Source organism: Scyliorhinus torazame, chromosome 13, assembly GCF_047496885.1.
Source record: "Scyliorhinus torazame isolate Kashiwa2021f chromosome 13, sScyTor2.1, whole genome shotgun sequence".
Lineage (NCBI taxonomy): Eukaryota > Metazoa > Chordata > Chondrichthyes > Carcharhiniformes > Scyliorhinidae > Scyliorhinus > Scyliorhinus torazame.
The window spans coordinates 204,770,365-204,783,096 of record NC_092719.1 but is presented as its reverse complement, the minus strand read 5'-3'; the positions used below and the strand labels follow the sequence as shown (position 1 = coordinate 204,783,096).

At 51.7% G+C, this 12,732-nt stretch overlaps 1 protein-coding gene across 3 annotated transcripts in view; it reads right to left on the bottom strand.

The window, feature by feature from the left end:
• Window positions 1-12,732, bottom strand: part of uba1 (ubiquitin-like modifier activating enzyme 1) — a 416,000-nt gene that overhangs the window by 368,270 nt on the left and 34,998 nt on the right. For all 3 annotated transcript variants that reach the window (XM_072472935.1, XM_072472934.1, XM_072472936.1), the window contains exons 10-11: window positions 12,554-12,730; window positions 11,756-11,866 (exon numbers count right to left, since the gene is read on the bottom strand). In XM_072472935.1, the coding sequence (XP_072329036.1) occupies window positions 11,756-11,866; window positions 12,554-12,730 (288 nt within the window). The remainder of the gene's footprint in view (window positions 1-11,755; window positions 11,867-12,553; window positions 12,731-12,732) is intronic.

Sequence of the window (12,732 nt, the reverse complement as noted above, 5' to 3'; positions counted from 1 at the left end):
CGACGCCATCTTGGACGGCAACAACGGACCTCAGTGTCGACGGCTCCACGGGGTTCGAAGAAGACGCTCAACCATTACAACCACGTCTGGCTTCAATGACGCTGGACCAAGCACGGCCCCGGACGCTCCAGACGACGACGACAACGGTGCTGATAAACGGGCACGAGACACCATGCCTGGTCGACTCCGGGAGCACGGAGAGCTTTATCCACCCCGACACGGTAAGGCGCTGTTCTTTGACCATCCGTCCCAGCGCACAAAAGATTTCCCTAGCTGCAGGATCCCACTCCGTACAGATGAAAGGCTTCTGCATAGTTACCCTAACGGTGCAAGGGAGGGAGTTCAAAAACTATAGGCTCTACGTCCTTCCCCAACTCTGCACCCCCACATTACTGGGATTAGACTCCCAGTGCAATCTACAGAGCCTAACCTTCAAATTCGGCGGCCCAATACCCCCACTCACTATCTGCGGCTTTGCAACCCTCAAGGTGCAACCCCCATCCTGGTTTGCAAACCTCACCCCGGATTGCAAACCCGTCGCCACTAGGAGCAGACGGTACAGCGCCCAGGACCGGACCTTCATTCGGTCCGAAGTCCAGCGGCTACTAAAGGAAGGCATAATCCAGGCCAGCAATCGTCCCTAGAGAGCACAGGTGGTAGTAGTAAAGACAGGGGAGAAGCAAAGGATGGTCATAGACTATAGCCAGACCATCAACAGGTACACACAACGACTTCCGGGTGCGGCGATGACCAGCTGAGTCGCACGTTTCGGCAGCTCCCTGTGAAACGGACTTTTGGGCTCTTGATAGGAGCCCCAACGGCAATTTTAACGGCTGAAAACACCGTGCGGTAAACCAGAAGGGTGTTCCCCCTGGACACGGATGGAAAAAGGAGAGGAAAGTGGCCGGATTGCAGCGGATCCTTTGGAACAACGGCAAGGAAGGCAAGCAGAAACCAAGATGGCGTCGGAAGGTGGCAGTTTCATATGGGGCCCTGAACAACAAGAGTTTTTGAAACGCTTCGTGGAGGAGATAAAAAAGGAAATGAAGAAAGAGTTGTTGGCCCCGATATTACAGGCGATTGAAGGGCTGAAAGAGGAACAAAAGACCCAGGAGCAGGAGCTTCGGGTCGTGAAGGCGAAAGCAGCAGAGAATGAAAACGATATACAGGGCCTGGTGGTGAAGTCGGAGATACAGGAGGCACACCAGAAACGATCTGTGGAGAGGTTGGAGGCACTGGAAAATAACGCAAGGAGGAACAACTTGAGGATTCTTGGCCTTCCTGAAGGTGTGGAGGGGGCGGACGTCGGGGCATATGTGAGCACGATGCTGCACTCGTTAATGGGAGTGGAGGCCCCGACGGGTCCGTTGGAGGTGGAGGGAGCATACCGAGTTATGGTGCGAGGATCGAGAGCAGGAGAAGCTCCCAGAGCCATAGTGGTGAGATTTCTCCGTTTTAAGGATAGAGAAATGGTCCTTAGATGGGCGAAGAAAACTCGGTGTAGTAAATGGGAGAACGCGGTGATCCGCGTCTATCAAGATTGGAGTGCGGAGGTGGCGAGAAGGAGGGCGAGCTTTAATCGGGCCAAAGCGGTACTTCACAAAAAAAAGATAAAGTTTGGAATGCTGCAACCGGCAAGACTGTGGGTCACATATCAAGGGAGGCACCACTACTTTGAGACGGCGGATGAAGCGTGGACTTTTATTGTAGAAGAAAAATTGGAATGATTGGACTACGAAAATGAACGTTTGGACAAAGTGGTGGGACTAGTGGGGGGGGGGGGGGGCGAAGAGGGATTGTATGATTAATCCTGCGGTATGGTAACTTTTCTTTCTCCCACAGGTGGTGATGGTGGGAGGTGGGGAGGGAGAGGAGATGGGGCGTTGGCCATGGGAGGCGGGGCCGAGGGAGAGGCGCGGGCTTGGTTCCCGCGCTATGATAATTATGGCGGGAATAGAGAAGCAGGAAGGAGGGGGCGCCGCACGGGGCGAGCCGTGATCAGCCACAGTTTGCTGACTTCTGGGAGCAACATGGGGGGAGTAATTACGCTAGCGGGGGGGTCTAGCGGGGGGGGGGGGGGGGGGGGGGGAGGGGGGAATTACTGGGTTGCTGCTGCTGGGGAAAGGGGGGAGTGGGTGCGGGAAAGGATGGGCGGGGGGGCACCGTCTGGGAGAAATACAGCCGCGTGGGAACTGGGCGAGAAGCTGGAAAAAGATGATGGCTAACCGGCAAGGGGGGGGGGGGGTGGGAAGCCCCCCAACTCGGCTGATCACGTGGAACGTGAGGGGGCTTAACGGGCCGATAAAGAGGGCACGAGTACTCGCACACCTTAAGAAACTTAAAGCAGATGTGGTCATGTTACAGGAAACGCACCTGAAACTGATAGATCAGGTTAGGTTGCGCAAAGGATGGGTAGGGCAGGTGTTCCATTCGGGGCTGGATGCGAAAAACAGGGGGGTGGCTATATTAGTGGGGAAGCGGGTAATGTTCGAGGCAAAGACTATAGTGGCGGATAACGGGGGCAGATACGTGATGGTGAGTGGCAAATTACAGGGAGAGATGGTGGTTTTGGTAAACGTGTATGCCCCGAATTGGGACGATGCCAATTTTATGAGGCGAATGCTAGGACGCATCCCAGACCTAGAGACCGGAAAGCTGATAATGGGGGGAGACTTTAACACGGTGTTGGAACCAAGGCTGGATAGGTCGAAGTCCAGGACTGGTAGGAGGCCGGCAGCAGCCAAGGTGCTTAAGGATTTTATGGAGCAGATGGGAGGGGTGGACCCGTGGAGATTCAGTAGACCTAGGAGTAAGGAGTTCTCGTTTTTCTCCTATGTCCATAAAGTCTATTCACGCATAGACTTTTTTGTGTTGGGCAGGGCATTGATCCCGAGGGTGAGGGGAACGGAATATACGGCTATAGCCATTTCGGATCATGCCCCACACTGGGTAGACTTGGAGATAGGGGAGGAAACAAGAGGGCGTCCACCCTGGAGAATGGATATGGGACTAATGGCAGATGAGGGGGTGTGCTTAAGGGTGAGGGGATGCATTGAAAAGTACTTGGAACTCAATGACAATGGGGAGGTTCAGGTGGGAGTGGTTTGGGAGGCGTTGAAGGCGGTGGTTAGGGGGGAGCTGATATCAATAAGGACACATAAAGGGAAGCAGGAGAGTAAGGAACGGGAGCGGTTGTTGCAAGAACTTTTGAGGGTGGACAGACAGTATGCGGAAGCACTGGAGGAGGGACTGTATAGGGAAAGGCAAAGGCTGCATGTGGAATTTGACTTGCTGACCACAGGCACTGCAGAGGCACAATGGAGGAAGGCGCAGGGTGTACAGTATGAATATGGAGAGAAGGCGAGCAGATTGCTGGCACACCAATTGAGGAAAAGGGGAGCAGCGAGGGAAATAGGGGGGGTGAGAGACGAAGATGGAGAGACGGAGCGGGGAGCGGAGAGAGTGAATGAAGTGTTTAAGACATTTTATAAAAAATTGTATGAAGCTCAACCCCCGGATGGGAGGGAGAGAATGATGGAGTTTTTGGATCGGCTGGAAATTCCCAAGGTGGAAGAGCAGGAAAGAATGGGATTGGGAGCATAGATCACAGTAGAAGAAGTGGTGAAAGGAATTAGGAACATGCAGACGGGAAAGGCCCCGGGACCGGACGGATTCCCAGTTGAATTTTACAGAAAATATTTGGACTTGCTCGCCCCGCTACTGACGAGGACCTTCAACGAGGCAAAGGAAAGGGGACAACTGCCCCCGACTATGTCAGAAGCAACGATATCGCTTCTTTTAAAGAAGGAAAAGGATCCGCTACAATGCGGGTCCTACAGACCAATCTCCCTCCTCAATGTAGATGCCAAGGTCTTGGCCAAGGTAATGGCAATGAGAATAGAGGAATGTGTCCCGGGGGTGGTTCATGAGGACCAAACTGGGTTTGTGAAGGGGAGACAGCTGAACACGAACATACGGAGGTTGTTAGGGGTAATGATGATGGCCCCACCAGAGGGTGAAACGGAGATAGTAGTGGCGATGGATGCCGAGAAAGCATTTGATAGAGTGGAGTGGGATTATCTGTGGGAGGTGTTGAGGAGATTTGGGTTCGGAGAGGGGTATGTTAGATGGGTGCAGCTGTTGTATAGGGCCCCAGTGGCGAGTGTGGTCACGAATGGACGGGGATCGGCATATTTTCGGCTCCATAGAGGGACAAGGCAGGGATGTCCTCTGTCCCCATTACTGTTTGCACTGGCGATTGAGCCCCTGGCGATAGCGCTGAGAGGTTCCAAGGGATGGAGGGGAATACTTAGGGGAGGAGAAGAACACCGGGTATCTTTATATGCCGATGATCTGCTACTATATGTGGCGGACCCAGCGGAGGGGATGCCAGAAATAATGCGGATACTTGGGGAGTTTGGGGATTTTTCAGGGTATAAATTGAACATGGGAAAGAGTGAGCTGTTTGTGGTGCATCCAGGGGAGCAGAGTAGAGAAATAGAAGACCTACCGTTGAGGAAGGTAACAAGAGACTTTCGTTACCTGGGGATCCAGATAGCTAAGAATTGGGGCACATTGCACAGGCTAAATTTGACACGGTTGGTGGAACAGATGGAGGAAGATTTCAAGAGATGGGATATGGTAGCATTGTCAATGGCAGGGAGGGTGCAGGCGGTTAAGATGGTGGTCCTCCCGAGATTCCTTTTTGTGTTTCAGTGTCTCCTGGTGGTCATCACGAAGGCTTTTTTCAAAAGGATAGAAAAGAGTATCATGGGTTTTGTTTGGGCCGGGAAGACTCCGAGAGTGAGGAAGGGATTCTTACAGCGTAGTAGGGATAGGGGGGGGGGGGCTGGCACTACCGAGCCTAAGTGAGTATTATTGGGCCGCTAATATTTCAATGGTGAGTAAGTGGATGGGAGAGGAGGAAGGAGCGGCGTGGAAGAGATTAGAGAGGGCGTCCTGTAGGGGGACCAGCCTGCAGGCTATGGTGACAGCCCCATTGCCGTTCTCACCAAGGAACTATACCACGAGTCCGGTGGTGGTAGCTACACTGAAGATTTGGGGACAGTGGAGACGACATAGGGGAAAGACCGGAGCACTGGGGGGGTCCCCGATAAGAAACAACCATAGGTTTGCCCCGGGGGGAATGGATGGGGGATATGGAATGTGGCAAAGAGCAGGTATAACGCAATTGAAAGATCTATTTGTGGATGGGAAGTTTGCGAGTCTGGGAGCGCTGACCGAGAAATATGGGTTGCCCCAAGGGAATGCATTCAGGTACATGCAATTGAGGGCTTTTGCGAGGCAGCAGGTGAGGGAATTCCCGCAGCTCCCGACACAAGAGGTGCAGGACAGAGTCATCTCAAAGAAATGGGTGGGGGACGGTAAGGTGTCGGATATATATAGGGAAATGAGAGACGAAGGGGAGACTATGATGGACGAACTAAAAGGGAAATGGGAAGAAGAGCTAGGGGAGGAGATTGAGGAGGGGATGTGGGCAGATGCCCTAAACAGGGTAAACTCGTCGTCCTCGTGCGCCAGGCTAAGCCTGATTCAGTTTAAGGTATTACACAGGGCACATATGAATGGAACACGGCTCAGTAAATTTTTTGGGGTGGAGGATAGGTGTGCGAGGTGCTCGAGAAGCCCAGCGAATCATACCCACATGTTTTGTTCATGCCCGGCACTACAGGGGTTTTGGATGGGGGTGACAAAGGTGCTTTCGAAAGTAGTAGGAGTCCGGGTCGAACCAAGCTGGGGGTTGGCTATATTTGGGGTTGCACAAGAGCCGGGAGTGCAGGAGGCGAAAGAGGCCGATGTTTTGGCCTTTGCGTCCCTAGTAGCCCGGCGCAGAATATTGCTAATGTGGAAAGAAGCCAAGCCCCCGGGGGTGGAGACCTGGATAAATGATATGGCGGGGTTCATAAAGTTAGAGCGGATTAAGTTCGTCCTAAGGGGGTCGGCTCAAGGGTTTACTAGGCGGTGGCAACCGTTCGGCGAATATCTTGCGGAAAGATAGATAGGGGAGAACAAAGAAGGCAGCAGCAGCGGCCCAGGACTTGGGGGGGGAGGGATTGGGGGGGGGGGATTGGGGGGAGGGATGGGGGGGGGGAGAGGGATGGGGGAGGATGGGGGGGGGGGGGGAAGAGGGATGGGGGGAGGGGGGGGGAGGGATGGGGGGGGGGGGGGGGAGGAGGGATGGGGGGGGGCGGTGTGTGGCCTGAGACAAGGCAGTTGCCAATTAGGGCTAGTTTTTATTATTTAATATTTATTTATTTGTTGTTGTTTTTGTTTAAATTTAAAAAAGGTCATTATTATCTGTATTGTTACAATGTTGTGTAAAGGATGCACAATGTACTGTGTTGGTTGACCAAAAATTTTCAATAAAATATTATTTAAAAAAAAAAAAACAGGTACACACAACTAGACGCGTACCCTCTCCCCCGCATATCCGACATGGTCAATCGGATTGCCCAATATAAAGTCTTCTCCACCGTGGACCTCAAGTCCGCCTACCATCAGCTCCCCATCCGCCCAAGTGACCGCAAGTACACAGCCTTCGAGGCAGACGGGCGATTATACCATTTCCCAAGGGTCCCATTTGGCGTCACAAACGGGGTCTCGGTCTTCCAACGAGAGATGGACCGAATGGTTGATCAACACGGGTTACGGGCCACGTTCCCGTATCTTGACAATGTAACCATCTGCGGCCACGATCAGCAGGACCACGACGCCAACCTCCAAAAATTCCTCCAGACCGCTAAAGCCTTGAACCTCACGTACAACGAGGACAAGTGCTTTTTTAGCACAAACCGGCTAGCCATCCTGGGCTACGTAGTGCGCAATGGGATAATAGGCCCCGACCCCGAACGTATGCGCGCCCTCATGGAATTTCCCCTCCCGCACTGCTCAAAAGCCCTAAAACGCTGCCTGGGGTTCTTTTCATACTATGCCCAGTGGGTCCCCCAGTACGCAGACAAGGCCCGCCCCCTAATACAGACCACGACCTGTCGTGACCTGACCTGGCAAGCCTCTGTCGACAGAGGTATGCCAGGCCTTCAGCCGCATCAAAGCGGATATCGCAAAGGCCACGATGCGCGCCATCGACGAGTCCCTCCCCTTCCAGGTCGAGAGCGACGCCTCCGACGTAGCTCTAGCGGCCACCCTTAACCAAGCGGGCAGACCCGTGGCCTTTTTCTCCCGGACCCTCCACGCTTCAGAAATCTGCCACTCCAGTGAAAAAGGAAGCCCAAGCCATAGTGGAAGCGGTGCGACATTGGAGGCATTACCTGGCCGGCAGGAGATTCACTCTCCTCACGGACCAACGGTCGGTAGCCTTCATGTTCGATAATGCACAGCGGGGCAAAATCAAAAACAACAAGATCTTAAGGTGGAGGAGGATCGAGCTCTCCACCTTCAACTACGAGATCTTGTATCGTCCCGGAAAGCTGAACGAGCCGTCCGATGCCCTATCCCGCGGCACATGTGCCAACGCACAAATTAACCGCCTCCAAACCCTCCACGAGGACCTCTGCCACCCGGGGGTCACTCGGTTCTACCACTTTATTAAGTCCCGCAACCTCCCATACTCTTTAGAGGAGGTCCGTACAGTCACAAGGAACTGCCACATCTGCGCAGAGTGCAAACCGCATTTTTTCAGGCCGGATGGTGCGCACCTGATTAAGGCTTCCCGCCCCTTTGAACGCCTTAGTCTGGATTTCAAAGGACCCCTCCCCTCCACCGACCGGAACATATACTTCCATAATGTGGTGGACGAGTACTCCCGCTTCCCATTCGCCATCCCCTGCTCTGACATGACCGCGGCCACAGTCATTAAAGCCCTGAACACCATATTCACACTGTTTGGTTGCCCCGCATACGTCCACAGCGACAGGGGGTCCTCCTTCATGAGTGACGAGCTGCGCCAGTTCCTGCTCAGCAACGGTATAGCCTCGAGCAGGACGACCAGCTACAACCCCCGGGGGAACGGGCAAGTAGAGAGGGAGAACGGCACGGTCTGGAAGACCGTCCTACTGGTCCTACGGTCCAGGGACCTCCCAGTTTCACGGTGGCAGGAGGTCCTCCCGGACGCCCTCCACTCCATCCGGTCACTACTCTGTACTAGTACTAACCAAACGCCTCATGAGCGCCTCCTTGTCTTCCCCAGGAAGTCCTCCTCTGGAACGTCGCTGCCGACCTGGCTGGCAGCCCCAGGACCCATCTTGCTCCGAAAACATGTGCGGGCGCACAAGTCGGACCCGTTGGTCGAAAGGGTTCACCTCCTTCACGCGAACCCGCAGTACGCTTACGTGGAGTACCCCGACGGCCGACAGGACACGGTCTCCCTACGAGATCTGGCGCCCGCCGGCAACACACACCCCCCCCCCCCGACCCCAATCACCCCCCTTCCTGCCACCGCCGCACCCTGCGACCGCCCCCTTCCCAGGAGGATCGGTCCTCCTCCCAGGCCCGACCAGGAGTGAAGCCCAAGCTGAAACCGTAAGGCTCCCGGAGACGACAACACCGGAACAAGCACCACCACCACCACCGGGGCCGAGGCGATCGACACGGACGACCAGACCGCCCGACCGACTCGTGGCGTCGATCTAACACTACAATATGTGGACTTTTAACGAGAACATTGTCTTTTCTTTCCTGACGATTACTGTAAATAGTTCGAAACAAAAAAAAAAAAAAACCTTGTACATACTGTAATAACATGCAAACGTTTTCCTCCCAGGACCAGCCTTGTAAACCCTTACCACCATGCGAAGCATCACCCCGCCCGGTTCATTTTTAACAAGGGGTGAATGTGGTAGTATGCATTAGGGGTCATGTGGGACTGTGAAGCCGTGATGTCATTGGCTGACAGATCCCGGGTCCTGGTTGGACGTTGACCTCTAGCTCCGCCCTGAAGGCGGAGTATAAGTACCAGGAGTCCTCCCCCGCAGGCAGTCTACTACTGAACTGCGGGGGAACAGTCACGCTTAATAAAGCCTCATCGACTTCACTCTATTCGTCTCTCGGAGTCTTTGTGCGCTACAGAGGGCAAATACGAACGATGCCAGGGAGGCCCGGCCAGCCACACCACATGTTCTGGGCAGGTACTGGACGTTCTTCTTGAGGCCATGTCCAGGGTTGTGGAAGGGAGGGTGGAGCCATGCCCACTAGTGATGGTCTTCGGAATATCAGAGCAGCCATACCTCTTCATGAGGAGCGGGGCCTTTGCTTCCCTGTTCGCCCATCGGAAACTACTATTCTTATTCATGTATCAACGGGAATGTAATTGGTAAATGCAATTTCCATACGGAAAAGTGTGAGGAGGTGTATTTTGGTGGGCTAAATAATAACGTCACCTCTTCCTTAGAAAGTGAGAGTTGTGTCTTTAATTTAGAGTTTCCAACTTTTTTTTTTCCAATTAAGGGGAAATTTAACGTGGCCAATCCACCTATCTCGCACATACAAAGAACAAAACAGCACAGGAACAGGCCCTCCGCCCCTCCAAGCCTGCGCCAATCACGTGTCCTTTTGAGACAAACCGCCTGTATTCTTCTATACTCTGTCTGTTCATGTGCCTCTCCAGATAAGTCTTCAAGGTCATTAATGTATCTGCCTCAACCACCTCACTTGTCAGTGCATTCCAGGCCACCACCACCCTCTGTGTAAAAAAACCTCCCCCGCACATCTCCACTGAACCTTTCCCCCCTCACCTTGAACTTGTGCCCCCTTGAAATTGGCATTTCCACCCTGGGAAAAAACCTCCAACTGTTCACCCTATCTATATCCCTAATAATTTTATAAACTTCTATCAGGTCGCCCCTCAACCTTCGTCTCTCCAGGGAGAACAATCCCAGTTTATTCAATCTCTCCTCATAGCTAATACCCTCCATACCAGGCAACATCCTGGTAAACCTTTTCTGTACTCTCTCCAAAGCCTCCACGCCCTTCTGGTAGTGTGGTGACCAGGATTGGACACAGTATTCAAAATATGGCCTAATCAACGTTCAAATGTGGCCTAACCATCTTTGGGTTGTGGAGGCGAGACCCACACAGACACAGGGAGAATGTGCAAACTCCTCATGGACAGTGCCCAGGGCCGGGTTTGAATCTGGGACCTCGGCATTGTGAGGCAGCAGTGCTAACCACTGCTCCACCGTGCTGCCCAGAAAGTAAAAGTTTAAATGGGGTAGAGGAGCCTTGGGATTCAGAAACACAAACTACTAAAAGACCATAAAAAGAGCAAAACCAAACATTGGCCTTGGTCTCTAGGCTGCTTGGTTTGAAATCCAGAGATGTTATGTTGAACTTGGACAGAACCTTGATTGAGCCACACTTGGGAGTACTGGGTACAATTCTGATTTGCAAATTATAGAAGTGCTTTCGAGGTACTGATTTAGGTGTGAAAAGGAATTGCAAAGATGGCATCAGAACCATCAGGAAAGATTGAACAGGCAGGAGGCTCTTTTCTCCAAAACAACAGAGAAGGGAGAGGACTTTAAGAATAATGTAAGGGTTTGATCGGACACCTGGAGAGAATATTCTTCCATTTGTGGAGGGAAAAAAATTAGAGAAGACCACAAATAAATCCAATAGGAAATTCAGGAGAAACCTCTTTATCAGAGAAGTGGTGAGAATGCAGAATTCGCTACTAATGTCCCCTCTAATCTCCCTGCGCTGTGCACAGCCCATTTGTTGCACTGCTAGGTCCCTTTAAGATTGTCACTACGCCACACATGCGGAGATCTTTCAAGGGATCTTCTTCTTCTTCTGTTTGTCTCCTGAATGGTAAGTTCTGGATTGCAGAGTAATCATGCACCCTCACAGCCTAGAGGGAGTGTTGCTCACTGCCACAAGGAATAAATGAGACAAGTGTCGTGTTAAGCACACTGAGATAACACAGGCTGCAACTGGATGTAGCTATAACTGAAAGATACTCCAGACCTTGAAGTTAGTTCAATTTGATTTATTGAACATGTCACACAGTTAGCTCAGTTCTCTGTGAGTTCGACTCTCTGCTAACCCAAGTGTGATTACTCTGTCTGATTGAACCAGACTAGCTCTTAGCCACGTGCTGTAGGTGTTATATGATATATACACCTGACTCACTCTGTAGATGTCCCCAGTGGAAAGAGGCGGAGTGTGAGTGCCTCGTGCCTTTTATAGTGGGGAACCACCGCCAAGTGTTCTGCCTGCTGATTGGTTATACCCTGTTCTCTGTGTTCATTAGCTGCTGTCTGTATCTCATTATATGCATGTCTGCATATCATGACAACAAGTAGAATAAATGTATTAAGGGGAAGCTAGATAAACACTTGAGGAAGAAAGAAACAGGAAAAATATGTTGATGGGGTTATATGAAGATTCAAATGGAGCATAAACTCTAGTAGAGACCAGTTGTATCATATGGCCTGTCTTCGTACTGGATATTCTAAGCAATTTGATAGGTAATGTGTAACAATGCACTTTTAGAGACTTAATTTGTGAAAGGGATTTATTTACAATGATCCACAAAAGCAGCAGTATGTTGGCAGCTAATTCTAAAATATCTCTCTGCCTCGGAGAATTCCTCCCATTGGGGCTTTTGCCCACAGAGTCCTGATTGGACACCCAGGCCAGGTGACCCTTACTCTGCTGTGTTGCCCTTAAATGGACAATCATTGCATAACGTATTTATTTACAAAAAGGCTTCACGTAGATGGCATAAAGAGATAGACTGAGCCAGTGGCATGTAGTGTGGAGCCCTGTAGATACTCACAGGTTGGCAACTTTCTTCAGTTGAAAGGAAGTCTTCACTTTCTTCAGGCAAACACTCAAGTGCATCAAAGTACATCCACTGGTTGAGGGGCACAAACTTTCCACTACAGGCCTGAAACAACACCAAGGGCAGTGATCAATAGAAAGAGTGAAAGATTACCACCCGCCACTAGGAAGACATTATTAACTGAGGTTATGGCTGCCTTTATTCTGGGAGGTCATAGTCATAGAATTTACAGTGCAGAAGGAGGACATTTGGCCCATCGAGTCTGCTCTGGCCCTTGGAAAGAGCGCCCTACTTAAGGCCATGCCTCCACCCTATCCCCATAACTCCACCTAACCTTTTAGATACTAAGGAGCAATTTAGCGTGGCCAATCCAACCTGCACATCTTTGGATTGTGGGAGAAAACCGGAGCACCCGGAGGAAACCCACACAGACAAGGGGAGAAAGTGAAACCTCCACACAGACAGTCATCCGAGGCCGGAATTGAACCCGGGACCCTGGAGTGGTGAGGCAGCAGTGCTAACCATTGTCCTACCGTGCCGCCCCGAGTCCAGGTATTGGCTCTTAGCGCTTATGTTATAAAGTCATTTTCTATAATTTCTCCCTTCTCCACCCAATCAGAGCCCAACCCAGAGTCCACTTGCTGCTTTTAGTTATAACATGGTAGCGATCGCCCCAGAAACTAATGGGATCCAAGTGCCTTTTTAGCACTTTACATTGCAGTTCCAAATCAAAGCAAAAACAAGCTCTCACGTGTCACAGAGTGTCTATATTTAACTTCACTTCCCTTTTACCTTCATCACTTCCTGTGCTGTGATACCACCAATGAATGCATTGATGGGACTCAGGTTGCCCGTGGCAACATTGGCCAGCTTTCTCACTAGCCCCTCATTCAGGGGCTCTTCATTCAGGATTGACGGGTCCTCCTTGCTCAGTTTGTTTGCGGCGGCTACTAAACGTTCTGCATCGTCCT